The sequence below is a fragment of the Rhipicephalus sanguineus genome, chromosome 1, assembly GCF_013339695.2.
Source record: "Rhipicephalus sanguineus isolate Rsan-2018 chromosome 1, BIME_Rsan_1.4, whole genome shotgun sequence".
In the NCBI taxonomy this organism is placed as follows: Eukaryota; Metazoa; Arthropoda; class Arachnida; order Ixodida; family Ixodidae; genus Rhipicephalus; species Rhipicephalus sanguineus.
The window spans coordinates 299,527,499-299,554,647 of NC_051176.1; the positions used below are offsets into that span (position 1 = coordinate 299,527,499).

The 27,149-nt window shown below is 42.3% G+C and overlaps 1 protein-coding gene and 1 non-coding gene across 10 annotated transcripts in view; one reads left to right on the forward strand and one right to left on the reverse strand.

Moving 5' to 3' along the window:
- LOC119379352 (disco-interacting protein 2) overlaps nt 1-27,149 on the reverse strand; it is a 226,312-nt gene that overhangs the window by 67,244 nt on the left and 131,919 nt on the right. For 7 of the 9 annotated variants that reach the window (XM_049411949.1, XM_049411950.1, XM_049411948.1 and 4 more), the window contains 15 exons: nt 23,935-24,067; nt 22,862-23,094; nt 19,357-19,497; nt 16,965-17,020; nt 16,843-16,900; nt 13,702-13,775; nt 13,417-13,540; nt 12,966-13,060; nt 10,207-10,317; nt 9,183-9,306; nt 6,715-6,818; nt 4,662-4,764; nt 2,022-2,086; nt 1,078-1,171; nt 227-346 (listed from right to left, as the gene is read on the reverse strand). In XM_049411949.1, coding sequence (XP_049267906.1) covers nt 227-346; nt 1,078-1,171; nt 2,022-2,086; nt 4,662-4,764; nt 6,715-6,818; nt 9,183-9,306; nt 10,207-10,317; nt 12,966-13,060; nt 13,417-13,540; nt 13,702-13,775; nt 16,843-16,900; nt 16,965-17,020; nt 19,357-19,497; nt 22,862-23,094; nt 23,935-24,067 — 1,635 coding nt within the window. Of the gene's footprint in view, nt 1-226; nt 347-1,077; nt 1,172-2,021; nt 2,087-4,661; nt 4,765-6,714; nt 6,819-9,182; nt 9,307-10,206; nt 10,318-12,965; nt 13,061-13,416; nt 13,541-13,701; nt 13,776-16,842; nt 16,901-16,964; nt 17,021-19,356; nt 19,498-22,861; nt 23,105-23,934; nt 24,068-27,149 lie in introns of all 9 variants that reach the window. The other 2 variants (XM_049411943.1, XM_049411944.1) reach the window with 2 other exon arrangements.
- Nucleotides 3,443-3,514, forward strand: Trnam-cau (transfer RNA methionine (anticodon CAU)). The gene has a single exon. It is a non-coding gene; the product is annotated as a tRNA-Met (tRNA).

The following is a 27,149-nucleotide window of genomic DNA, read 5'->3' on the forward strand; positions in this document are numbered from 1 at the left end:
TTAGAAACAGTTGTTCCACATATATAGGGAGAGAGAGAGGGAGAGAGTGAACCACACTATGCGACATGAGCTCCCAGACTTGACTTCCACACATGAGATACTTCTGGAGCCCCCGCAGGTGAGTCTTGCACCTTAATTTAGGTTTAAAACCTCTGCGTCTTACACCAGAAAATATGATACATCAAATGTGGGAAAAGTTTCACAGCGATGGCTTCATGTGACTTACATGGGTTAGATCCATCAGCCACAAGTAGTAGTCGGAGTGAGCTCAAGTTGACATCTTTATGGTCCTTGGTTGCGAGAAGGCCCCAGTGCAAGTCCCTTGACTTGCACACGGCAACATTGGCTAGAGAAATGTGAGCAGTAAATACTCAAGACAATGTTTTTGTTGAGAGAATTAGGCACAGAATCTGGAGTGAATAGTACCTCAGGAAGAAAACAAACTCGGCAAGCTGGGTAAGCAAAGACTATACTGAATTTAAGCTAAAGAACAGTGTGCAAAAGAAAAAAAATGTGGCACTTGTGTTTTTATATGCACTCTGTTTTCTTCTTTTGGCCCTTTAGTTCAATGTGATAAGCATTCTCTTATCTCAAATTTTTTGGTGCGACAGCATTGCTGCACCAGCCGATAACTATGTGACGACGTAATTGGGCCCGCTCACACATACTAATACGCAACGCTTTGTAGTGCTTATCATGTAGTGCAAGCAAGCAATGTTTTATTGTTACCAATGAACAGATTAAAATTTCAAAAGGCCATTTTACGGGGTACTTACTTCAACAATAGGAACTGAAAAAAAGAGGATACTCTCTTACAGACCAAAAAAAAAAAAAATCATTTTGTTAGAACTACATTATATGCACATGCAAGTTTCTGACAAGTACAGCATAGCTTGAAAGTACACATAGTGGCAGATACAGAATGGAATCGTACATGAGAGATAAACCCTTACAGAAGCCAGCACAGAACGGCAGACATAAAAAAAATTAAATTTTAGAGAAGTAACAATAACAAAATGAGGCAACAGACTCTCATTTTTGGTAATGCCAAGATTGAGTCAATCAAGAGGTAGCTACCTTTGAACTTGGTTATCATCAGCATCCATGACGCTGGATTGACTTTCATCAATGAGTAAGGTATAAAAATAACATGCATTCCATTGAAGACACTCTGTAAATTAAAAATAAAAGCGTGTACAATTAGACACAGTGGAAGCAGCAGTCAAAAAGACGAGGCAGCCTACACTCAGATATGAGTAACTGGCACTTTGAAACAACCAACAATTTTAAAGCACAGTGTAACACATGCGCAGTGATCAGATCATGAGATGTGTTATAAACTGATAAGTTCTGTTTTACTACAGTTGAACCTGGATATATCGAATCTGAAGGGAATCACAAGAAAGTACTATGTATAGGTAAATCGATGTATATATTATTTTATATATCAAGAATATTTCAAGGGGATTTCACAACTGTTTGATATACCCAATAATTCGTTATATGTCGGTTCGACTGCACTGCTAGACGCAGCCTGTGTGTTTGAATGAGACTATCTTCATAGAAAGTGAGACATATGATGGTACGCTTGAATCCCAAAGTAAATTTTATGCTTTTGAGATGGACTGTGCTTTCTGCAAAACGACGTTTGATCAGATGGGCCTTACTGCCGCCTCTTATGAAGCGTTGCTAATATTACAGATTACATTTTAGTAACATAAGTAAAAAAAGAGCTCATGATACTTTTGTGGCTGCCTAAATTGGCATAGGCAGAGTTGCTGAAATGCCAATGGCATATGACACATTAGGGCAGTGGTTTTCAATTTGGAAAGTGATGCGCAAACTAAGCTTTTATGCCATTTCGCAGACCAAAGCGATGTTCTTGGTAAAAGCAACGCCACTGTCATAAGTAGGTGCTAACCTATCACAATCTAGTTCTAAGTCACATTTGCCTTACTGTAATCACTTTGGAAGTAACCCAGGCCAAGAACATTTCCAGTCTAAACGAACACAGTACGTACCGCAAGCACACCATGCCAGAGGCCCATCTCACGTTTGTAGTCCAGCACACAAACCATCACTTCACCTATGGGGGAGAAAAAAAAAACAGAGAAAACAATTTCTTTTTTAAGCTATTGATCAGCGACAAACAAAAAATTTGAAATTCATCTCCTACAGAGAGAAAATATGGCAAGAGCTTATTGTGTTTGGCATTATACAATGTTAAAAAAAAAATGTCAGCATCAGTGTCAGGGGTGGAACAGACTATTTGGGGCAGATCTTTAACACAGGCAAAAAGTTGATTTAATGTAATGACAACCATGTTAAGAGCAGCGTCAAACATACATCTATACACCACATGACCTTAGTATTAATTGTAGTAAAAAAATACAGCAGGGCTAGCTTTGTATGCATCAACACAGCGGGCAGGATAGAAATAACCAGGCTAGTTTTCTTATTTTGCGTATGAAGCACTTCCCTGTGTGTTAATGAGAACTAACAGACAATAACGCCAAGGAAAGTACAGGGGGTGTTATCTGTAGTATTTAGAATATAAATGTGAAGAAAGTAAAGTGGACGAAAAGATGACCTGCCGCCGGCAGGGACCGAACCTGCGACCTTCGAATAACGCGTCCGATGCTCTACCACTGAGCTACGGCGGCGGTCATCCTCCCGTCCACCTTCTGGGGTATATATGTTGATTAAACCTAGGAGTGTTAGTCAGCGCCAACCGCAGCCATGGCGGCGAGTGTGGAACACTCTTTTTTTGCCTGTTGGCGTCACGTAGCACGTGATCTTTTTACGAGCTGGCAGCTGACCAATAATCCCTCGCATACTACCTGAAGGCATTAAGTCTGCCAGGACGAGACCCTCGCTATGAATGAAGGAATGTAGATGATTTTTTCAAGGGCTCGTTTATCTTTGTTAGACACAATATTAATGAGAACTAACAGACAATAACGCCAAGGAAAGTACAGGGGGTGTTATCTGTAGTATTTAGAATATAAATGTGAAGAAAGTAAAGTGGACGAAAAGATGACCTGCCGCCGGCAGGGACCGACAGGTCATCTTTTCGTCCACTTTACTTTCTTCACATTTATATTCTAAATACTACAGATAACACCCCCTGTACTTTCCTTGGCGTTATTGTCTGTTAGTTCTCATTAATATTGTGTCTAACAAAGATAAACGAGCCCTTGAAAAAATCATCTACATTCCTTCATTCATAGCGAGGGTCTCGTCCTGGCAGACTTAATGCCTTCAGGTAGTATGCGAGGGATTATTGGTCAGCTGCCAGCTCGTAAAAAGATCACGTGCTACGTGACGCCAACAGGCAAAAAAAGAGTGTTCCACACTCGCCGCCATGGCTGCGGTTGGCGCTGACTAACACTCCTAGGTTTAATCAACATATATACCCCAGAAGGTGGACGGGAGGATGACCGCCGCCGTAGCTCAGTGGTAGAGCATCGGACGCATTATTCGAAGGTCGCAGGTTCGGTCCCTGCCGGCGGCAGGTCATCTTTTCGTCCACTTTACTTTCTTCACATTTATATTCTAAATACTACAGATAACACCCCCTGTACTTTCCTTGGCGTTATTGTCTGTTAGTTCTCATTAATATTGTGTCTAACAAAGATAAACGAGCCCTTGAAAAAATCATCTACATTCCCTGTGTGTGTATCACAGTTTAAAGATGCTTCTAAAATCTACCTACGAGGAATTTCAGAAAACATTCATTCTATTTCCACGAGGTATTTTAGCAAAAAAAACAATCCTCAAGGTGCTGCAAGTTTCTAATCGATGGGCCAAATAACACATAAGTACCTCAGCAAAAACATTTATAGCTGACATCAAAAGTCACAGACACACACTAAATCAACTTTATAGAGGCACAATTTTCAAATGTGCTGATCAACTGTAGAATACGAACCAGGTGTTGCAAAAAATCTTTGTGAAGGCTAACTTTCTATGTCAAGTTAACATTAGAAAAACACACTTCAAAGGCAGGGATGCAAGGATGATACAGTCTTCTGTGATTATAATCAACGCAGGTACACTGCCACACTCTACAAGCCATGACTGCATTTATACTGAACCAGTTAACTAACATGATGATCTCACTGAAACTATGAGATCATCATCATCATTACCAGCCTAATTTATGTCCATTGCAGGGTGAAGGCCTCTCCCAATGGCCTCCAATTTGCCCTCTCCTGCATGAGCCAAATCCATTCTATGCCTGCCAATTTCTTATTTTCAGCACTGTATCTAACCTTCTGCTATCCTTGGCTGTGTCCTCTTATCTCTTGGTATTCATTCTGTCATTATGACCATCGGTTATCAGTCCACATCATGTAACCCGACTATATCCACTTTTTTCTCTAATATCTTGAGACAAAACTGATTGAAGAGATAAAAAATGAAGATCTAAACCGAGAAAGTATTAAAGTAGGACTAAATATGAATATGCAGAAGACAAACAGAATGCTCAACAGCTGGGCAATTTTCCTTTTCAATTTTCCTTTTCAAAGTATAGTTACACTGTTATGATACCTGTTGTGGTCATGAGCACCCTAGAAGCTAATGAAAAATTTATAGGGATAATCAGATGGAGAGCTTATTTCGACACTATGAAACAAGAGAAAGAAAGGTTGCATTACCTTCGGTATAATTGCAGGCAGCTGTTAGCGCTCTACTATGATTGACTAGTGCAGACCTGGACACCGCCACTCCCTTCATGGCTCCGTCTCTGTCAACGGTGTACTGAACATAGCAGGAAAAAGAGACATGCATCAAGGCTGGGAATTCACATCAAAAAGTGATTATGAAACAGTAAATTCTTCTTTTTCTGCATACTTATTTATACCTGATGATCCTTTCTCATATTAAATGACACTGATCCTTAGAAGAGCTAGTACCACTGATACTCTCAGTAAGTAAAACTTATAGTAACACAATGCAATGATGTTGCTTTCTTGACAAAGGGCTCCTCACCATGCCCCATTGTGAATTTTGGGCACACATTGGAAGCTGTAAGGCACTGTTAGGGGAGCACTTTACTTTCAGATCAGGTCATTATTATTGAAGGAGTCGGAAGAAAATAAAGTGTCCTATTACCATGCGGACAGGAGGCAAGACACGCTATCGACCCGTTCCTCATTTGACTAGGCTAGTGGCTGCAAGCAGTGTCCCTTCCCTAAGCTCTGCAGAAGCATAGTATGTTCATGTAACAAGCACTGCCTCCTTTTTCTTTTTTTTTTTAACACGAAAGTGTTTTATGTCGGGGTCCACCAAGACTTCAGTGACGTATTTCCGTCACGGAAATGACGTTTAAAAAATTTACACGATCAGATTGCAAAGAAAAAAGTTCCGTCAACGGGCATCGAACCCACGACCGCTCGGTCCGCAACAACAGATGCCGGGCAGGGTATCCACTTCGCCACAGCCACAGACCCTAGAGGCTTTACAAACGCGCCTTTTGTATCTACCACTCTCCCGGTAGGCGGGGTGGTTTTGCCCTCTGGGAGCGTTAAAGTAATGTAATTGGTCATTACTGTGGCGTCCTCGATTAGCACCTGCAACACGTTACACGCCCGTCCCATTCGGCGCGTTTTCAATAGAAGTTCAATTTTGTCAATGCCTTAAGGCACCGCGAGGTGGCGATCTTAGCCCAAGCGTCAGCCTCGCCCATAGCATCACGCTAATCCAAACCAAAAATAGCTCTGCAACGCGCACCTGCCTTACCTAGCTGTAACACTGCGTTCCCCCCTCATGCGCTCGCCCCAAGAAAAATCGCGGCCGGGCTACCGGGGCCGCACGACGCACTTTGCGTTTCCCTCTAGTCCTCAATCACATTTTAACATGCCGCGGAATGGCGACCAAGTTCTGCGTCCAATATGCAACGGTCTTCTGGCTATCACACCTCGTTCACCCCTGATTATGATTTCAACGTTAACTACTACAGCTACCACAAGGGTTTGTTTAACCATTTAACATACACGTTAGTCGTCAGGATGGAGATGTACCACCAATCATCAAAGTGGGTGCATCCACGTTAAACTGTGCTATAGCTGCCAGACATCAATACACATTGTACAAACTCTCTTATATCAGTGTACAGTAAACATTCAGTTACTTGTGTAAGGGCACGCTTTACTTTCGTGTTATTCCGATTCCTATGACGGAGGGATCAACCGTCTTTTTCTATGTCGCTTCATGGTGCAGTTTCAGTGGGGATATCACACACAGTGCATTGAATGATAAAACAGTAGTCACACACCATGGTCAGTTACATTTCAAGCTGTGAGTGTTATGTAGAGCATTCATGCGTAGGACTTTCACTTCCGTTCAAAGCATGGCTACGTCAAAAGAAAGGGCACACAGCCTTCTGTACAAAATTTCAATTGTTTTCTGACCAAGCAGCAATTTCATACTTTGCAGACATGATCACCAATGCATGCCACACTCGTTGGTTTGCAATGCCCAAATCTGGCAAGGGGCACTGACATGATCTCCATTTCACAAGTTACGAATTTAATAATGATCAGGTGCCTCCAAAAACAAAAATCGACCCAAACCAGCAGTAACTGTACTTCAGGGCACCATACACATGTTCCCATTACATGTGGAATACTGAACACCCACATGTTCATGTATGTAGCATATATGCTATATGTGGTTTCTCTGCTACCAATGAGCAGGCAGGCTGCATACCTCAATGTAAGCTGCAGTTTCATCTGTGAGCCTCGTAGGAGGGCTCCAGTCCTTTGGTGGCTTGCTCAAGTGTTCTGTCACAAACCAGTGCAGTTTTGGCCAACCTTTTAAAAAAACAATAGAAAGTCATTCACATCAATGCCTACCAAGTCTTGAGAGTCAAATGCATTCGTTTGGGACCAGTCAAGGTTCACGCCTGTTAAAACCATTAACCAAGTGCTGACATATACTTCCACAGTTGCAGTAACTCTGCCCCACGCAAGTATCAAGGTTGAGAAACAACTAAAGGATATTTTAAAAAAGGGCAATCAAACACTTTTTTCAACATGTCAAGAAAATGCTGCCTATTTGTAGATGAGGCACATGTGAATATTTGAGCCAAAGATTATTGCACTGCATGCAGTAGAGAATTTGCAACCTCATGTTAAAAGCAGCCAAAAACCACTTGCTCTCTCCTTTGCAATGTCATCATCAGTCACGCAGCAAGTGACAAGCATTGGCCAATATCTTGATTGTGATAACATGCTCAGTAATAATATTATTGCAGATTTTTAGTTAAATAAATTAGCGACACATGTGTCTGTGATGTAAAAAAAAATGCCACGCCTGTGACAAAACACACCGCACAGTCAAAGTGTAAGCTGGAGGAGCGGCCTTAAACGCCGTCGTAAACTCTTTTAGAGCTATACTTCAGGAGTGCTTTCGTTCGTGGTTTATGTGTGCCTCACTGAGTCACTGTTTTTCAAGCACGTCCAAAAATACAGCATCTCTTAGTGCCTACTGGTAGTACAGCTGCGAACTTCCCACTACACCATAATTCACGAGCATTTTGTTATGTAACAATGTACCCACCACAGGTCTGTCGGGCAATGTGTGTAATTACGTAGTTTGCACACTTTGTCAATGTTGTGGCTCATGATGATGATAATGAAATATGCCTGAGCCCCTTGTAATAGTTTGGCAACATTAAACCACCAACTCGTTACACAATTCCCACGGTGTGATGGCTGGTGCGATTATACACTTCTGCCATGCAATATTCATTTATTTATTTGTAAGAGCCTCAGTTTGGTACATTGTAGAGGGGAGGGGCATAGGTACAATTTAAGAGCAAAATAAATACAGGATTATTTGTAGCATCTTGATAGTGCATCTTATAATGTGGCTTCTCGTCTGGCAAGATGGCTGTATAGGACCCTTTTCTGAAGAACCTTGAAGCACTGGCGTGGTCCTATGGTAGAATACCTTACTGCCACACAGAGTGCCTGGGTTTAATTCTGGCTTGAACACAGTTTTTTTTTACCCTCAATGTGTGCAACAGCTGCAGCAGACCCCCGCGGCGGCAGCAGAGGACAACATCGCCACCGAAATCGGCTGCTGTTGAGAGCTCATAATAGCTTATGCTGTAAAACAGCAGGAAAGTATTTCATATTTGCTCTGTGGAGATGCTAGACTCTCTTGCATCCCCCATGTTTGTTCTTACATGTCTTGTGCGTCTCATGTAATCCAGCTTCTTCTGATGGCACTTAACATTGCACAGTAGTGTGAGAGATGGCGTAGGTGACAATGTCTAGTGACAGAATTATATACTGTGGATGTGCTACGTCATCTAGCTAGTACCAGAATATTCCACAGGGGTAGCATTCGTGTCCTACATTTACTTTAATATCTTGATTATTAAAGTGCTGTTATCTATAACATGGTTGTTCCAGATATTCTCAAGTGGAGATCTATCAGTGTAGCCTGAACTGTTTTTGCATGTTGTGTTCCTTTAATAGAAAAACTGCCACATTTTTAGAGGGCACTGGGCATGCTTTTTGTGAACTACACAATGAAAGATCATGTGCTTGATATAATGTAAAATATATTTATATAGGTCAAACTGTGCGTAACAGGCTTCTTCTATGCCAGGGGTCTTGAACATGTGGCCCGTGGACCTCTTCTATGCCAGGGGTCCCGAACACGTGGCCCGCGGACCCGCAGCCCGCACATGACTGACTTCGGCCCATTTTTTTCTTCTTAATAAGTATGTTCATGAGCTACACAGGCATGACTGGTCTAAAGCATTTTTTTTCATGAGGCACTCCCTGCAGTCACCATGTGTTGATACAAAACCGTGAAACATAACTCTATATTTCAGAATCGGCGTCAAGATTTCAGTCATTTCGGAGGCAGGTATCGATGTATTGTTGGAACCCTGGCACCAAATCCCCTTCAGAAATGACCTGTATATGAGATACAGGAAAGGTCTTCTTTCAAATGGCCTTCCACTTCTGCACACAGATGAAATGCAGTCTGCCACGCTACGGTGGATAATAGAACAATACAGATGTAACATGACGTCATTTCAAAAAGTGGACTAGCCTTCATCACACTGTCCTGACAAAGAAAAATGACTTTGCTGGATGCAGCCTGAGAATTCATGCTCATCCACTGCTGACACCTACAGTGAACTAAACCATGCTTACCCTTGAAAGTGTGAATTTCGCCAGTGGCATTCTTGGGGAGCCCCTTATAGCAAACTTCAGAGGTGAGTGCATAGCTGACACCACAGCTTCCAAGTAGAAAGCCTATCTGCTGGGAGCCAGCATCCTGTGACAAAAGTAGAATTTGGAGCATAAGTGAGTGGAGACAGTATTTGCAAATTCAAGCTGTAACCATAGAGCACATTATTAGCACTGAACCACTGTGCACCCCTACCACTGTGAACTATCTTCAGAAGAGGATTACTTTCAGATGGTTTCTGCACTGAGAGTGCTCAAACAGCAAAAATTGCCCATTCGTACAAGCTAAGCGATAGCTTTTGATAAGAACCATATTAAGCCAATGCACAACGAAGCCCAGAAAGGCATAGAGAAAATTAACTGCCTTTCTTTGATTGACCTGTCATATCAACAAGTACATAAACACCCAAGAAAGTAGATGGCAGGACAAATCACTGTGGTTTAATTGGTAGAGCAATATATGCATCATGCGAGGTTTGCGGGTTTTACTTGCACTGTTACCAAGTTGCCTTATTTTCCCATTCAGCTTCTTTTATACATGAACCACAATACGATTATGAGGCGTGCCATAATCAGGGACAGATTTTGAAGAGTTCTTTAACATGCGCCTAACTAGATGGGTTTTTTGCATTTTCATTCCAATGAAATGGGGCCATTGCAACAAGGAATTGAGCCCTCCAGCTTAGCATTGCATAACTGTAGCCGATAAGCCACCACAGTAGGAACCCCACTCACATTATTAAGAACTCAAATTGAACTTTAACAGTCACCCACAAATTATTCTACATATTAAATAAAACAGAACAGTTCCTTTTTTCCACGCTTTCCTTAGCTTCATTCTCTGTTGCTACAAAAATTGAGTCCCTTGCTTCCTCTGAATTATATCTGTCAGAATGATCTGCCACCATGGCAGACCCCGTAACTGTGAAGTATTGTCAGATACACAAGGTACACATGCCACAAATTTATAAGAGTGTTGGGAACTTACCCTCCTTGTTAAAGGGACCTCAATAGGAACAGGGACTAAGCCTGCCATGAGGCAGCCATAAAAGGAACACATGAAGGCAACAGGATCATTGTTTGGGTACACAAGGGCCACCTAAAAGCAAGTAAAGAAGTCTGTCATCAATGGTGACCCAACAATAAGCTGAAATCAGGGTTTGCACATATTTCAGAGACAAAGATTCAAGGACATTCAAGGCCTTTCAAGGCCTTTCAAGACCCCGTGAAAGCTTTTTTTCATGCTGTAAAGTGGCCTCCTACATAGCACATCTTTACTACAGTAAAGTTTCCAAAACACTAAAAATAGCTCTAGAGACACAGAAATTATGTTGGAAATATCCAGCCTTGCTAGGACTTCCTTGTATTGGATGAGTTCTCCTGCTTTACTTTTTTTGATGTGTTCTACAAACAAACATTGGCATGTGTCAAACGAATTTCAGGTTTGCATACCGCTGGTTTCCAATGAGAACAGTCCAATGAGATACGAAAGATGTGACCAATGGCATTTCGTTAGGTGGTCCCCTCGTGCATACTCGTAAATTTTTATTATCGTCAGCACTTCGTTATTTAATGGAAAATGACTGCCTAAATATTTAATTACTTGAATAACTGTGGAAATTACTACATCATTACATCACAAAAGAGCCACCTGGGACATGCTGTATACAGATTATTAATAATACCTCTCGGGAATCCCACACAATTGAGGTAGCACTGTACTCAAAGTGTATCAAAAATGCTCGCTGCCACTTTTGATATCAACGCTACGTCCTGTGGGAATTCAGGCACCCGCACCAGCGGCTCGACACCATTTTCCCTTGGAGAATCCTCGTGTCCCTCTCCTCCCGTCCGGACAGGTGGCAGCTAATTATAAATCGCCGTCACTCTGCCCCTTGAAGGTTTAACACAGCGTCCCATCGGCCTAATTTTCGCGGGATTCGGGCCTTGCTCACGCTCGCCCGACAAGCAGGGTGCAAGACGGGGTTGGGGAAATCACTTCGGGACCTTGGAGGGTACGTATGCGTACAGTATTGCTCTCTCCGGCCGGTGGCGATCCTTTGTTCTTTGTTCTTCATCACCAGCCAGTGGTTACGTCGTCTCGTCGGGGCTGTGGCCTCGGCGGACGCACGCTACCTTCAGCAGTCTCGACATTCCGGTGCAGTGCCTCGTGACTGCGCACCATCTATTTCTCTAAACTGTGCCTATGTCTGTTCCGTCTCTTCTGCTCTGGGATGCACGATCGCGGGAGCGCTGGCCGAAGGGTAGGTCGGCCCTCCAAATTTGGTTCATTGTTCATTTGTTTTATAGGTGCGCCATTCACGGCCACTAAACGATATACTTTGTGACTTGTATTAGCTCATTGGTGTCCCATATAATTACGTCACTTACGATTGGTTCTTATGTAAAACAGTTGACCTCTCTGTACTGAAATCCCGGTAATAAACCAACCTAATGGAGAGTGTCACCTAAGGTCTCCACAGCTGCGCATGCAGGCTCGCCATCCCTTCACGGTGATGGGCCGAGCTCTCGTGCGCAGCAGTGCAAAAGGTACACGACGCGATACAAACGCGGGCGCGGCACCCTACATGGAACTCGGAGTGCTTGGACCCATGGTGGTGCTCGGTGCATACGGCCTTACTACTCTCAGTCGTATGCGCCAGGGTCGCTTAAAATATAACATACATATAAGGCAAAGGCCCATTAACAGCAAAAACAGAGAGCAAAAACCACAGTCTCTGCGAGTGAACTTGTTGGGAGGTGATTGTGGTACTGTTTCTGCAAACAGTAGCACAATCGTATCTCGTACTAGAAATATTCATGCGACAAAACAGCACTGTTTTTGTGTATGCTGCCACACAAGGCACTGAACCAGAAGTGAAGGATAAATGAGCGAGCTCTATATCAAAATATAAAGCGAAGGCCTTATTAGCATTCCATAACAACAAATTCGCTGTAATATGCTTTAATGCAACATGGCAATATACTAAAGCCGTGAAGCATACAAAGAGCCTTAATACTCCTATACTAAATTACCCATATACCAAACTATGTTGTAATATCCAGGTGTGACACATCAGAATTCCGCTGTATCATTGTCTTAAAAATTGTATTTGGGTCCACATTGATTCACCAAAGAATGCATGTAAAAATCTTGGAACCCCTTTCGTGAGGTACCCTTACATTTCTCACGAAATTCAAAGGTTTTCAAGCGTAAATAATAATTCCAAGACTTTCAAGGGCCTTGAAAAAACCATTTGAATTTCAAGGGTTTTCAAGAACTCGTAGACATTTTGTAGAATTTTGACTTAGATCAATGAATCTACCACAGTTTTCACCTATGCGTAACAAGATGAAGCCCACACACACATGTAATATAATAACAGTTCTATGATTAGGCTCTCGAGGTGCATATGACCCTCTGGAGAAACTCATTCACATTAAACATTATTATTGCAAAGCAGTGCAATATTATTATTTGTGCAGTTTAATCAGCTACCACTATTCTTCAATGAATTGCCCGTCTTTCCAAGAATGAATCAGAAATACTACAAGTCCTCTGAAGCAACCCTAGACAAGAAATTTAGATATCAATGACACTTGCTTTCTTAGGTCGTTATCATAAAATTATAATGTGTTGCATACAGTAACGCAAACTAATAAATTGTAGGTAAGCAACAAGCAACACATCAGGCACTAAAAGAATGGCAGACTCCATAATTGGCACCAAAGTGCAAAGTGGCTCACCCGGTCTCCAGGCTTGAGTGCTTGACCTTCGCCTTTCTGACCCAACTTGTTGAGGAGGTTAAAGGCTATCTTCCAGGACCGGCTGAGAAGCTTGCCTGTAAGTAGTGACCACCCCGACCATCTAAGCCAAGCTTCTTTTACAGGTGCCTCAAAAACTCTGTACATTAAACAGCGTAATTCCGCACCACACAACAATAAGTATCAATACTGAGGGCACATTTCCTTAATACTGTGCACCAGTTATGGTCAGGAATGCCATGCATGTGTCAGGGTGCCACAGCATTCTTGACAAGAAAATAGGCAGGCATAGAGCATCAATTGAAGCAAGCGTATAAAGACTGATGACAATTATTTTTGCAAGAAAATGTTATACTATAATTATTAGAGTCGGTGTGCAATTTTCAATAAAGCGACTCAAGTGCACTGCCAAGGTAGAACCTGTGCTGCTCACCATAGGGTAAAGGTGTCCCGATTTTTCCACTTGTGTCCAGCACAGTGGCTGCGGGAAATTTGAATGTTCCTGAACCATACCTTTTGATGGCAGCTTCTAAAGACTGAGGAAGCCCAGACGGAACCTGCCAGTGAGGAACCGTGGCATGTTAACATCCGCTCATAACATTTCATACATATATCAATAATATACAGCTAAAGCGTTCATCCATGCACAGTATATTTATCAGGCTGAACAAACTACAGCCATCGATCGGGAATCTGCATTTGCATATAAGCACAGCACCTCCAGGTTTTCTCCAACGGTGGGAGTCATTGTGGCACCTTCCGGCTGAGGAGCATTGGGATCCGAAGGGTTTGCTGTGCACCAAAGACAATAAATAAGTCAGTCACACAAAAACAGCAAACAAGCAAGGTGCTCTTATTCTTAGACCTCACTAATTTTAAACTACTTGGTGTTTTTGCATATGAGTTCTGCATCACTGTGGACATAATATGCCTAAAGAAAAAGCAACCAGTCACATTGAAAGTACCAATGATCCCTTAACTACTTAATTACTGGTTTTAAAGTGTGGCCCTTTTCTTGAATACAGCACACTGTTGAAGTAACTGTATGCCCTACACCTATGATATAATCTGAGCTCGTTTTAGCTCATCAAGCTTACCTTAGCACTATGCTCAATAAAGTGGTACAATGTAGGTTGTGTCAGCAATAGCATGATACTCAGCATAGCCAGTGGCATGATGCAGAGTGATCATACAAGCTCCAAAGTTGTTTTGACCTAAGCTTCCACCACATGCCTATGGTCTTGCCAGGTATGATTGTACTACAAGCTTTCTCCAGCTCTCTCAGGCCAGTTGAAATGGCAGATTTATCTGACCAGCTCTGACAAACTGTGCTTAGAGCTGTATGGCCAGCAAGGAGTTACACATAATTTTGGCACACCAGAGCAAAAGCATTTGTAGCTGCTCTTTTTAACCTCATTGCACCGCAAGGTGACAGGCACGGCCATCGGACAAGTCTCGTATGGCATGGTAAACACGAAATACAACAGTGTGTCGTGCTCAACATACCGAATCTGCAAACTATCGATGAAATGATGTGCTGCTCATACAATGAAGCAATGCACCTCATCAGGGCAAGTTCTTATTCATCAGTAACACATCAGCATTTACGTAACCTTCAACATGAGGGATTGCTTTCTGCTCTATTTCTGATGGTGGTGTGACATTTCTAATGCTAAATTTTGGTGCCAATTGAATAGAAAAGAGAGGTTTCAATTACAAATATCTTAAACTGCATGCACAACTCCGAATAAAAAAAAAAAAAAACGCTAATCTGACAAGACAGTATTTACATCTGCCATTTAGGCAACAGGCTTGAAGCTTTCAACAAACAAATCACTTAGTCCTAATCAATTAGGCATTTGGCAGCTTTTTCTTTCCAGCATATAACGTCAACCCCTATACAAAACAAATTGAGAAAAAAAAAGAACTGCTCTGAAAATCTAGAAGAATCTGTTGGTGGGCTAGTTGGTACATGGCTTGATATATACTAAGTATGTGCAGCGCAAAGAAATGAAGACAAGAGAAGACATATAAATGGCATAGACTGGTGCTGACTTCCAACTGAATTTAGTGAAAAGCACGAAGGCAGTTTTTACACATGCACGCATGTTATCAACAACTCAAAACGCATCATAGGTGACCAAACAAAACCACATTTCTTTGTCGGTTATACAGTAAAATCTCGTTAATTTGGATTTTCCGGGGCCGGAAGAAATGTCCAAATTAACCGAATGTCGAATTATCGAAGGTATCAAGAAAACAATAAACAAATGCCTGTTACATCAATACACTTTCGTTTTCTTGATGAACATGTAACTCCTGTACGTCTTTTGCATAAGCCGCAATTTCCGTCATCCCACGACTTCGTCCTCAGTGCACCAGACTCCCGTGTTTAATTAGCTCGATACGTGCTCTGCCCCCCTCCCTTAGTATGTACCGCCACCACCACCATGCCGACATGACAACACACAATCTCCCACGATCTCACAATCTTAAGGTTCTCCCACAATCTTAAGAAGATTGCTGACAGGTATGACATAAAAGTGGCGTTTTCCGCCTCATGTAAGTTAGCTCAGATTTGCCCTTTGTTGACCAGAAAAAGAAGAAATCCTGAAGAAAGAAGCATTCTCATCGTTACACCGATTGTGTAACGCACATGGTATGCAGGATACCACTCAGCTGCGGTAAAGAGTACATTGGCCAGATGGGCCGATGCTTCAATACCAAAGCACGTGAGCATTTCTTTAATGTAAGGAACAAATCAGGCAGACATCTCGCAGATCACTGCAACGAGTGTAAATGCACACCCCATTTTGATCACGCGACCTTTATCAAGCGTGCAAAAACAAGAACAGAAAGAGAAATAACAGAGGGAGCTCCCATTAGGAAATCTGGTTTCAACTGTGTAAGTACTTCAAGTGTGTATATAACTGACAAAGAAATGCAGTTTTTGTTTGGTAACCTATGACGCGTCTCGAGTTGTTGATAACATGCGTGCACGTGCAAGAAACTGGCTCCATGCTTTTCGATAAATTCATTTGGAAGTCGATGCTAGTCTATGTCGTTTATGTGCCTTCCCTTGCCTTCGTTTCTTTGCACTGCACATACTTAGTATATATCAAGTGCCTTGAGAAGCTTAAAAAATAAAGCATAATGGACATTTGCAAAGCCTACAAGGCAGGTTTCTGCGAATATTCATGCAAAATAGTGGTGTGGGTCGTCCTCATTTGCAATTGTTATATGCAATCTTGCGTGCTTGGCTTCTACAAATGCCTGTGATGCTCCATAGAAGCAGATGATGACAGTGCTATTCTAGAGGAAAAAATGGGATCTGAAGAGGATGAATGAGTCAATCTAGGGAGACTACAAGGCACTGGCGTAACCAGGGGGAGGGGGGTTCAACCCCCCCTCTCAACCGAACACTATTAGCAGGCACTATACTGCATCTAACATATTAGTGAAGTTGAGTTGCACCCCCCGAAACTTTTCAATTTTGCATGAGTATATACTATAAACGCACACATACAAATGCACACACGAACATACATTATGTATAGTTGAAACCCCCAACCCCGAAAAAAATTTCTGGCTACACTACTGCTACAAAGGGATCCAACTCTGGCATGCAGGTGTCTCAAAAAGCCGAACACTATTAGCAGGCGCTATATTGCATCTAACAGATTAGTGAAGTTGAGTTGCACCTACACTATGAATGAATTTTCAGTGTGGTAAAGCTGCCTTGTAGGTTTTGCCAATGATGTATAGTAATAAAGAAAAACTCTCTAGTATATCCATTTGCAGTAGATTATGCTTCTCAAGTAAAACACACGCAATTACTTTAACATGAAAAGAACCTTACAGTCCATGTCAACTTCATCGTCAACGTAAAACTCTGGCAGTGGTCTCCTTTTCGGCCTCTGTAAGAAAATATATGTGCAGTTTCAACACAGTTATTTTATATACTATGTGTAAGGAACAAACCTTCAGTGTGTTCAACAGCTGTTGAATTTTGGCTGAAACCTTCCATTTGCCGGTACCTGCCAGGCAGCCAAAGTGCAAATGGTAAATATAAGTAGCATGCAATGATTTCTCTGAAAAAATTGCAGTATCAGTGACATCCTTGAAAACCCAATTTTACACTTAAAGCTGAAAGGTCGCAAAATCAACTGTGAAACTGGGAATATGTGAAAGTTTCAGAGCAAGTGTGAATCAAACTAATTTTTTTAGCTCTGCTACAATTTGAGAATATGATACATATTTTTTAATACTACTTGATCTGGTCAAATATTAGGCACAGTACAATAACTGGTGCATGCACGAGGAAACCATCAAGTACATCACATAACGGCTGCTCAACAGCAGCTGCTGTTAGAAAGTGCAGTGCATTCGTTTTTTGCAGATATGAGACCCATTGTCCTGAAGCCATAGAAATACTTTATGAAAAAAAAAAAGCAACTGCAAGCTGCAAGCAGGCTATGTTCTACAGCAAAAAAAAAAGGCAAGCAGCAATTTCTATACAGAAATCCATCGTATATAAAAAAGCACCTCCATTGAAGGCACACTAAAATGAAACACTACACAGACTAATAATTACTTGCTGAGAACTCTACCGTCAGTAAATTTGGCGACCGTGGGTTCATTTTTAGAAGACCTCATGAAGGTCAACGTTTCATTCTTAGAAATTTCAAGCTAAAGCTCACATCAGTATTTTTTTGGTAATGTTGACATAAAGTCACTAAAACTTTACCTGGCTCCCTCAGAAAAAAATGCCACCAATTTCTAACAAACAAAATATTAAATAGGTCCTTGCAGACATCATCGAAATCTTCAACATTATAAGTATAGACCGCTTATAACGTAAGTCGCCGGAGTCGCGAATATCCGCACTATAAGCGGTACCGCACTATAACCAAAACAACCTTTTTCAAAGTCTGTACTTGCGCAAAACGTGTTGAGCATGTAGCCTCGCGTGTCCGACATTCGACATATGCGATTTGGGGCGCTTACAACCACTTAAATCTCCGAATGTTCAAAAATTAAGCGCCAAAGACCCGCATTGCCAACGAAATGAACACGGGGAAAAAAGCAAACAAAACAAAGTGCCATCGCGGAAATTCGCCGACTACCTCGAAATATGCGCATTACACCGAAACCATGTCGAATCGCGACCGAAATTTCACGTGCTGAGCGGTACCGATCGTTCGATTTCACGGGCGCGCACGCGATGTCCAAGACATTGCAATCGAATCCGTAACCACCATTCGAGAGCTGCATGTGCCAACCATGCCCTCGCTTTCATTAACGATATGATTCCCTTCCCTTCAAGTGCAGCCATCGCAAAAAGTTTCGTTGATTCCGCACCAAACCGCAACTTTTATCGCCCGCGACCGCTACCGAAAAGCAACCAACGCTGATTAGGCCTAGCCTGCGGTTCAGCATGTAGTCGCGGGAAGTTTGTCCAAGACAAGAAGATCGGAGGTCGAAAAGATCGCACTCAAGCACTAACCCAAAAACAGCGCGCGTGATACGAAGTTTGTGTTCGCGGCCGGGAGATCAACGGCGACAAAAGCCCGCCAAGGTTTAAGTCCGCGCACTGGCAGAAAAGGCGAAAGCCCGCGTCATGAAGCCGCAAAACTTTTCAATTTGCGGACGAGGTAGCAAACGCGATATCTGTAGCAAGTGTGATAACGACGACGCTTTTCCCGACAGGAAACTTGCTTTAAAGCGCGCTTGATGAGGACGCGATCGTACGTTGCACGCGGAACGCACTGCCGGCAAGCGGCCGCGGAGCCTTGCCGCCGCCGGTGCAAAGGCTACTCCGTCGCCTAGGCAACCACCATCCTTCCCCACTCGGCGAGCCCGCACAGCGCTGCCGCGGTCTTTTTCGTCCCTCCGCCCCTCGTTCGTTCACTGTGCGTGCCCTCGCCCTTTGTAACGACCTCGTCGCTCCCTCCCCAGCGGCGTACCTCCTTTGAGAACCGCACTCGCTACCGCGTTTGTCGGAAATATTTTCCCGCAACCGCATTATAAACGGTATTTCATCTTGGGGGACTGCACAATAAGCGGTATGCGTATACATGCGGTTCTATGGGAGGGTAAACGGGAGTCGAAAAAGACCGCATTATAACCGGTCCTGCACTATATGCGGTTACGTTATAAGTGGTCTGCACTGTAGTAAGCTAGTGTGGGAACCAAAATGCCAGAGTTGCAACCAGTATGTTTTTTTGGCAACTTTTCTAGCTCATCCAGAATTTTCTCGCGCACAGTAAGAGTGGCGTTCTTGGTATTATAAAAGGGCAATTCACTAATACAAGCGAAATAATTTTTCTACGCTCTGGATTCAAGTGTAGAAAGCGTAATTTCTCCATCATACCATACTCCAGACCAGTTGCAGAGTGCTGCGTGACCCTCACAGAGGACATATGGGCCTGGTTGTATCGGTTGGCATGCTCTGTTGGAGTATGATTGGCACTGATGCCTGTGTTGGTGACATCAGGTTGTGGATTTAAGTCTGCTGCAAGAACAAGAAAAACCAGACATCATGCACACATTTACGATTTCGCTGCAACTACTGCAATATCAGAAAGCACAGCAATAAATGTATATCAACTGTGACCATCTCATTTTCAGGTCCCCTGCTTAGCCATGCAATCCTTCAGCCCAAATGACATAACACCTACTACTATATGACAGCTCCATTCCAAAGTGGTGTTAACATCCATTTCTGCTAATTTAGTTTTAACAACTCTCAAAAAAAGGAAGAAGCTAATAATACATGCTGGTTAAACACCTCCAGTAGCTTTAGTATAAAGGAAGGTTAATAATAATTCACAATAATAATAACTCACAAGAGTCACTCTATACTTCGTATCACCACTACCGTGCAGCACTACCAAAGCTATGGGGTGGGCGCAAGCCACATGCTTGCGCAGCAAAACCTAATTCCACATATAATTACCTTACAATTCACAGGGCTGAGACATTTGCACTTGTTTGACATGTGCTATGTCACATCGATACTTGATATGTTTATTATACTTCGCGTTTATGTCGTATGCCTTTAATTGTATCTTTTAATTTAATTGTACCAGCAACAGCACTAAAAACTCACTCAAGGAAGGATGGTGTTGTAATGTACGAAAGCCTAGCTTACAGGATTGATTACTCAGAGGTACAATACTTATGTCTGTATTCTCTACAAAGTGCAGTGCTTCTCTGTTGTTGGAGCATGAAGATTATGTTTTCTTATAGGTGCAGTGAAAAGCATAAAAACTGTGCATACTCTATTTCCTTACACCATACTCGAGCAATAGCAGCACCAGTTCAAATTGTTGGACAATCTCTGGTGGATCATTAAACTGAGGAAAAAGGGAACAAATACTGAACACCAGCATTTGCTTATCTGAATATTTGCATCCATGAGGCTGCTGCATAGCACGACCGTGGATGTTCCACTGTATGCTTACCACCAAACTCAACTGCTTACTGTCCCATCCCCTTTTATGGCTTGTGTCGGCAATAATGTAACTCATCAATTACACAAAATTGGTTGCCCAGAAAGTAACTGAATTGCAGTGAGCATTACAATGTAAAAAACATCATCAATAAATGACATAACTGCCAATAAAATGTAATTTGCAAGTGATTTACCGTATTTTCTCGCATATAACCTGCACCCCTAACTTTAACTCTACAAAAAGAAAAAAAAATGCATATAACCTCTGCATATAACCTGCAACCCCCCTTTTTAAGCCCATTTTCCTCTGTATTGGCTCAGGTTATATGCGAGAAAATACGGTATTTCATAGAAGTTTGGTTAAAGGATGTTAACCTCCTCAATTGCATCTACTCATTCATATTTCAAATGTAAATTCCTGCACACTCACTTCCAGGAATAATAGTGCATGTGTCGAGATGCTAAACTACAGCATGGCAGTTCATGTTCCACATGTCCATTACTAAACACATGACAGTTTTGACACACACAACACAGTGACATGACACAAGCCGCTGTGTTGTGCAAATGTAATACATTGATCTAACGTAATTTGCAACAAATGGATGAAGTAATGGGAGCCTTGATATTGCTCTTTGGGAAATGCAGCTTGACAGATTCAAAAAGCTTTTTCCCAAACTGTATTCAGTAGATTGCTCTTTAGTGTTCCAGCATAAAAAATTAGAGAAGAAAGGCACATAAGCAATGCAAATAGCCACCGACTGCTACAACATTTATTTACGAAATTTCAATGTGTGGGTAAGGCATACTGAGGTGGGGGAGGGTAGAACTCTTTTCTTTTATATGCGGAGCATTTCTTAGTCGCACCTGCGGCGTCGGCGGCGCCGTCCACACCCCCACTGCGCATGCTCGGCTCGTCTCGTGCCGGCAGCAAGCCTATCCTCTCCCTCCCTCCTCTCCTCTCCCTCGAACGCGGGCGGTGTGTATATCAGCGGTGGAGCGCGCGTTCGGAACTCAGTCAAGGGCGTCTTTACTTGGCTTTCGCTTGACTTGACGCTTTGCTTGACTCGAGTAGATGCGATGGAAGCAACAGTACCTTCAATCAGGGTCCCACCACTCGTTGAAGGCAACGTTACCCTACCCTCACCGTCGTCGGCATCAACAACAGCAAGCAACACAGAAGAAAAGGCTGCGAAGAGACGAGCATACGACGCTGAACGCAAGCGTTTGAAGCGAGCTGCGGACCCGGAACTTCGTGCACGCTTGGTGTGCGCATCGTGTAACAATTAAGCATTCCCGAACCATACCCAATTACTCAACATTCACGCGATAACCCCCACCACTCTGCGACGCATTTACTCGAGTTCCCCCCGTGGGAAGATGCGGGCGATTTTTTTACATTTCCCTTCTCCTTGTGTACATATTTAAAAATCTAGTCTTATTTGCACACTTTTGCACACTAGTCTTATTTGCACACTTTGCACACTTTTCAATGACAGTGAATGTGCACTTTAGCCACTGTTACAAAGCAGAAGAGAGGGTCCTGCGCCAGCAGTAGCTGTTACAAAACAGATGCGAGGGTCCTGGGCCAGCTGTCCCCAAACGAGTACTCCCGCTTCTTGGACCTCCCCTCATTGCAGAGAACGGGTTTGTCACCTACACCTGCCATCTTTCCCTCAACTGGGCGCTTCGGCTGAAAGGTGGCAGCTACGCGTGGGCTTCTCCAGTATGCGAGGAATGCCGGCAGAATGTTGCAAGGGTGACTACAATCAGGTCCTTCAGCTGGGTCTCCTCCGTGGAACGCATGTTTGCAACGAGTGTGTTTTGGTGGAAGCTGGTGCCTTTGTTCGTCAAAACTTCCGTTGACAGTTCCTTGAAGTGACGTTGCCCCCCTTTTCTTCCGAACTGGTCGGACGTGGAGAGTGAGAGTGCAGTGGTCCCTGGCTTGCCATCCTGGGGGCAGTGACCTATGTGTCGAAGAGACGGACCCCCCAAAGGCATGCACGTTTCTGATTGGACGTTTGCTAGTTATGGAGCTTCAAAGGCATGCACGTCTGTGATTGGACATTTCTAGTTGAGGAGTTTCCCTATCTAGGAAATGAAGCGTATTTAAGGAGCAGCAGAGCGTCTGCTCGGGACGGATCGATCGGACTAGAGGCCGTTCTGACGATCCTGTCCTCTATGATGTAAATAAACGTCTGTTAAGTTTTCCTCAACGCCGGTCTCTCTGCCTCGGCCTCCTGCTGCTCTCGACAACCCTGGGCCTGCGGTACGACTCCCGCCGCCCAGCTCCACGCTACCCCCTGGGTCCGCGTCGGCCAACGACGCCACTCGTAACACCACCAACACAGGACTACTACCTCGCAGCTTATGCAGCAAAGCCCTAGGTGCTCAAACACAGAATGAGAGAAAAGCATCTTACTGTACTCGCTGGGTGTGAGGTTCTGCATGACATCAGCCAGATGCGACACACCATCCATCGTTGGCCGGTCTGAACCCCGGCCATTGCTGCAACGCAAGGCAATGCGTGGTGGCGTCTCTCGTGGTGATGAGGCTCCTGATGTGTCTGACTGGGGTGGTGTTGGCAGTGGCCGCATTAGCCTTTCCTGCTCTGGCGTGCTGCCTTCATTCAGTACGCTGTCGTCGTCACTCGAGCTGTCTGCAAGTAGGAGCACACCAAAGTTAGTTCAATCGGGTTTAATAGTGGAAATCCAACGTCAGCCACAGGGTGATTAACTTTCATTAGAAAATAGGAGCATGATGAAATAGGAGAAGTTAACAGTGTGGCATAACTACAGAGACCTGTATAGTGTTCGTCTGCATGTGAATAACTACCTGGAAGCTTTTCAAAATAGGTGACTGTCCTCCTCTAGTTTAAGGGCTCACACTACAATTTTTCTAATGGTCATGACTTTTCAAGCTACAGAAGAATAAGTACATCCCTGAAATAAAAATTTATTCCTGATGATTACAAAAATTTTTATTCATGCAATAAACAAGCAGTTATGAGCTTTGTTCTAAAATGAAAGCTAAATGAACACCAGTAGAACATGTTACACTGGAGACATATAAATGCATCCTTGAAACCTTCAGTGCAAGTCTGTCAGTGCGATGTCACCGATTCGAAGGAATTTTCACATGCCTGAGTCATAGTATAATGGCAAAAGCTATTGAAACCTGCTCAGTTCATTCTTTTGCTACAGTATTTGAATACAATGCACTAAATCTTTATGCCAGAACAGATCAACAAGGCCTGTGCAGACACCATCGAAATCCAAAACATTACACAAGCTGGTGAGGTAACTTCAATGCAATGATTTACCAACTACCTTTATTTTTTTAGTCCTTTTCTGGTTTACCAACCTTCTTCTGATGGTACCAGTTGCTTTTTAGTATCGTAGAAGAGAAACTAACATGTACAGCTCAAAGTATATTTCTCTTTAATGTCCTTCTAGAAGGAAAATGTGGCAAAATGACAAATTCCACAAATGTGACATGCCTGAAGGATGGCGTTCCCTAGATGGTGACGTGGTCATCACTGAAGTCCTCTTTGAAGGCATTGGAAGTGATGGTTTTGGCTTATTTTGCATTGCAGCCAACGCCTGCTGCACAGCCTCTTGCCTGACTTCTGAGCATTTAACAAAACCAATACAAATAATTTGTCAACCACAACTTATTTTATACTATAGTTATCACAAAGCTTCATCTTGGCATGCACTAAACAAGCAAATTAGGACATTTTAAAGATAAATTCAAATGTTATTAAACAAAATGCCCAAACATTACCACAGAGGATACTTTTGGCGCAAATCGAACGAGGACACACAACACAAAAGAACAGGATGGGCGCAGATTTCGGCACCCGTCCTAATCTTTTGTGTTGTGTGCCCTCGTTCGGATTATGCCAAAAGTATCCTCAGTTATAACCAGTACCAACTAGCTCAAACCAGAATTCTGCTAGAACAAATTACCACAGAATGTGTCTGCATCCCATTAATCTCACTTCAATTCTGATGGCACATAATATATTTCTAGAAACTTGCACCAAACTGTATAAAACTTTGTGGAACCTATACAGAAGCACCGACTGGAAATATTTGCATCACGTTATCTCTTCTGTGTTTCTCTTCACCTAGAAAGCCAACATGTAGGTGCTAATCACTTAAAGCACACACTGCTAAAGGAAAAAAAAAGCTGATAAGAAGAGACATGAAAGCAACTGCATGAGGTTTTCGACAAACTGCACAAGGTATTAAGAGAGTTTGTTTTTCAACTATTAATGATTCAGAATCTACATGCCTATCGCTAGCCCAAATGAGCCCATTGTAGCTTAAAGGTCTTTCCCCACTGAGATTTTAAATTGCCCTTGTCCGGTGTAAACCAAAACCCGCTAATTTCCTCATCTAAGCCATCTAGTCTTTTTCTACTCTAAACAGTGTTTCGACTCCTTTCACTCTTCAAATCTTGATCTCAACTAAGGTGCTCAAGATTGCTTTGAACAATACTCCTTTTCATACTAACTCTGGTGCAAATTACTTAAATGTCTGGCATGCACAAGAAATTAAAATTGTTTACGCTTTGCGGCACAGAGATCATTTAATGCATCATGTTTTCTATGAGCTGTAAGAGTATAGTAAAAATTTTTAACATTTAGCACAGGCATTATTTCACAGTTATATGTTAGCTCTGGTGTGATAACTTGGGTAGTCCTTACAACATACTTTGTTCTTTCTGCCTGTACTTGCACAATGAAAAATTCAAATAAATAATAGCAACTTATCTTCAAAACAAAGCCAATTATGTGATGTGGAATTATATTCAACATTCCATGAAATCACTGACAGAATATTCATTTTACACACAATTGTTCTTTGCTTTAAGTTTTGAAATTGTCAATTAGGTTACTATAGGCACTGTTAGACGTAGCTTATTTACTTTCCTGTTTTTATACAGGAGTCCCCAATCACTGCAGCGGCTGAGAGCTACGGCATTGCAATGCTAAGCAAGAGGTTGCGGGCTTAATTCCCTGCCACAGCAGCCACATTTTGATAGGGCAAAATGCAAAAAATATATGTGCACTTAGATTTAGGCGTATGGTAAAGAACCACAAGTGGTCAAAATTAATCCAGAGTCCTCCACTATGGGTGGCTCTGTCATATTATGGTTTTGGGGCGTACAACCCCAGGACAAATATGAAATATGAATGTACTTTTATGTAAAAGTGACCTCATTGTCAAATATACTCAGAAACATTGTTAATATGTTTACAAGTATGCTGCATTGATATAGGCCACAGGTGCAATCTTGGCAGTGGCGATGGACATGGATGCCAAAAAAACTAGTCCACTTAAAATTTAGGTGCACATGAAAGATCCCTACCCACGTGGTCAAAATTGATGCAGACTTCCTTGCTACAGCATACTTCTTAATCAGATCGACGTTGTAGCAAGTAAAGCCCCCAAAACTTATTTTAGACAAAATGATATATGCAATTACAGCACAAAAATGTGCCTGCAAAGATTTAAAAAAAATAGCACAGTTTATTTCAGAGTAGTAGCTAACATCGCGAAGACAAGAGGAAAGACACAAGAGTATTTTAACTGCAACGGTTATTGGAGAAATGTTATGTTAAAATGACATAGAACAATTGATTACTATATTATGTTAATGTATCAAACACTGAGTTCACATAAAAGGAAAATGATATGCCTTTCTTTAACACAATTTATAACCTTCAAAGCACTTTAACTGAAAGTACTATGAAGGGATATTTATGATAAATGTAGTCAGAAGTGGTTCTTGAAGGAGAGAAAGAATAGCGCTATCTTCTGCAAATGAATGCAGCAATGCTGAAAGAGAAGTGCATGACCCCCCAAATTCTCCGCCTCAATATACCAATGCACATGTACTACACAACTTCCTCGTAGAACAAAATGAAGTTTCAATATAGCTGCCCACTACTACTCAACAACAGAAGCAAAAAATTTTTCGCATGACTGAATAACATTTTCATGCAGCTTCCTGCATAGCTGATATGCTTTCGTAGTGCAACTTATAAGACTAGCAAAATTATATAACATCAAAAGGAATATCGTTTTTGAGCATCCTGGGCCAGTATTTTGTAGCGATGCCTTTTATGATACTAATGCCTATTTGTAATTTTAGCACTTGGAAAGTGGTCAGAGTGATAGTCCACCTACATTATCAGCTGGATCAGAGCTGTGGGTAACAAGACTGGAAGAGAATAAAGCAACGCTACGAAATATCGGCCCTGCACTTTTCTATATTTATGCATTTCAGTGAAGAAAAAGTGCAAAAGATGAACATGACAGAGATTAGTATAAAACTTTACATCAAGCGTAGCCATGAAATAATGATGGCAGTGACTGCAATACACACTAAACAATGCGCAAGTCATACATAAAATAAACCAACAAGCACTTCAAACACATGAGTAGTGGAGCAGTAATATAAACTGGAGAGTTAGAATAATCATAATATTAATTTAAACAGACAATGTCATGCACTGTCTCGGTAAAGATTGGAATAAGCGCCATGTTATTTTGTGCAAGGGGAACAACAACAAAAACAGACAAGACACACACTCTAGAGTGCGAACTACCAACAGAGGTTTATTTTTAAAGAGCACAATTTTACACGCACACAAATTCACTGTAAATCATTGTAATCATTGTCTATTCATTGTAAAT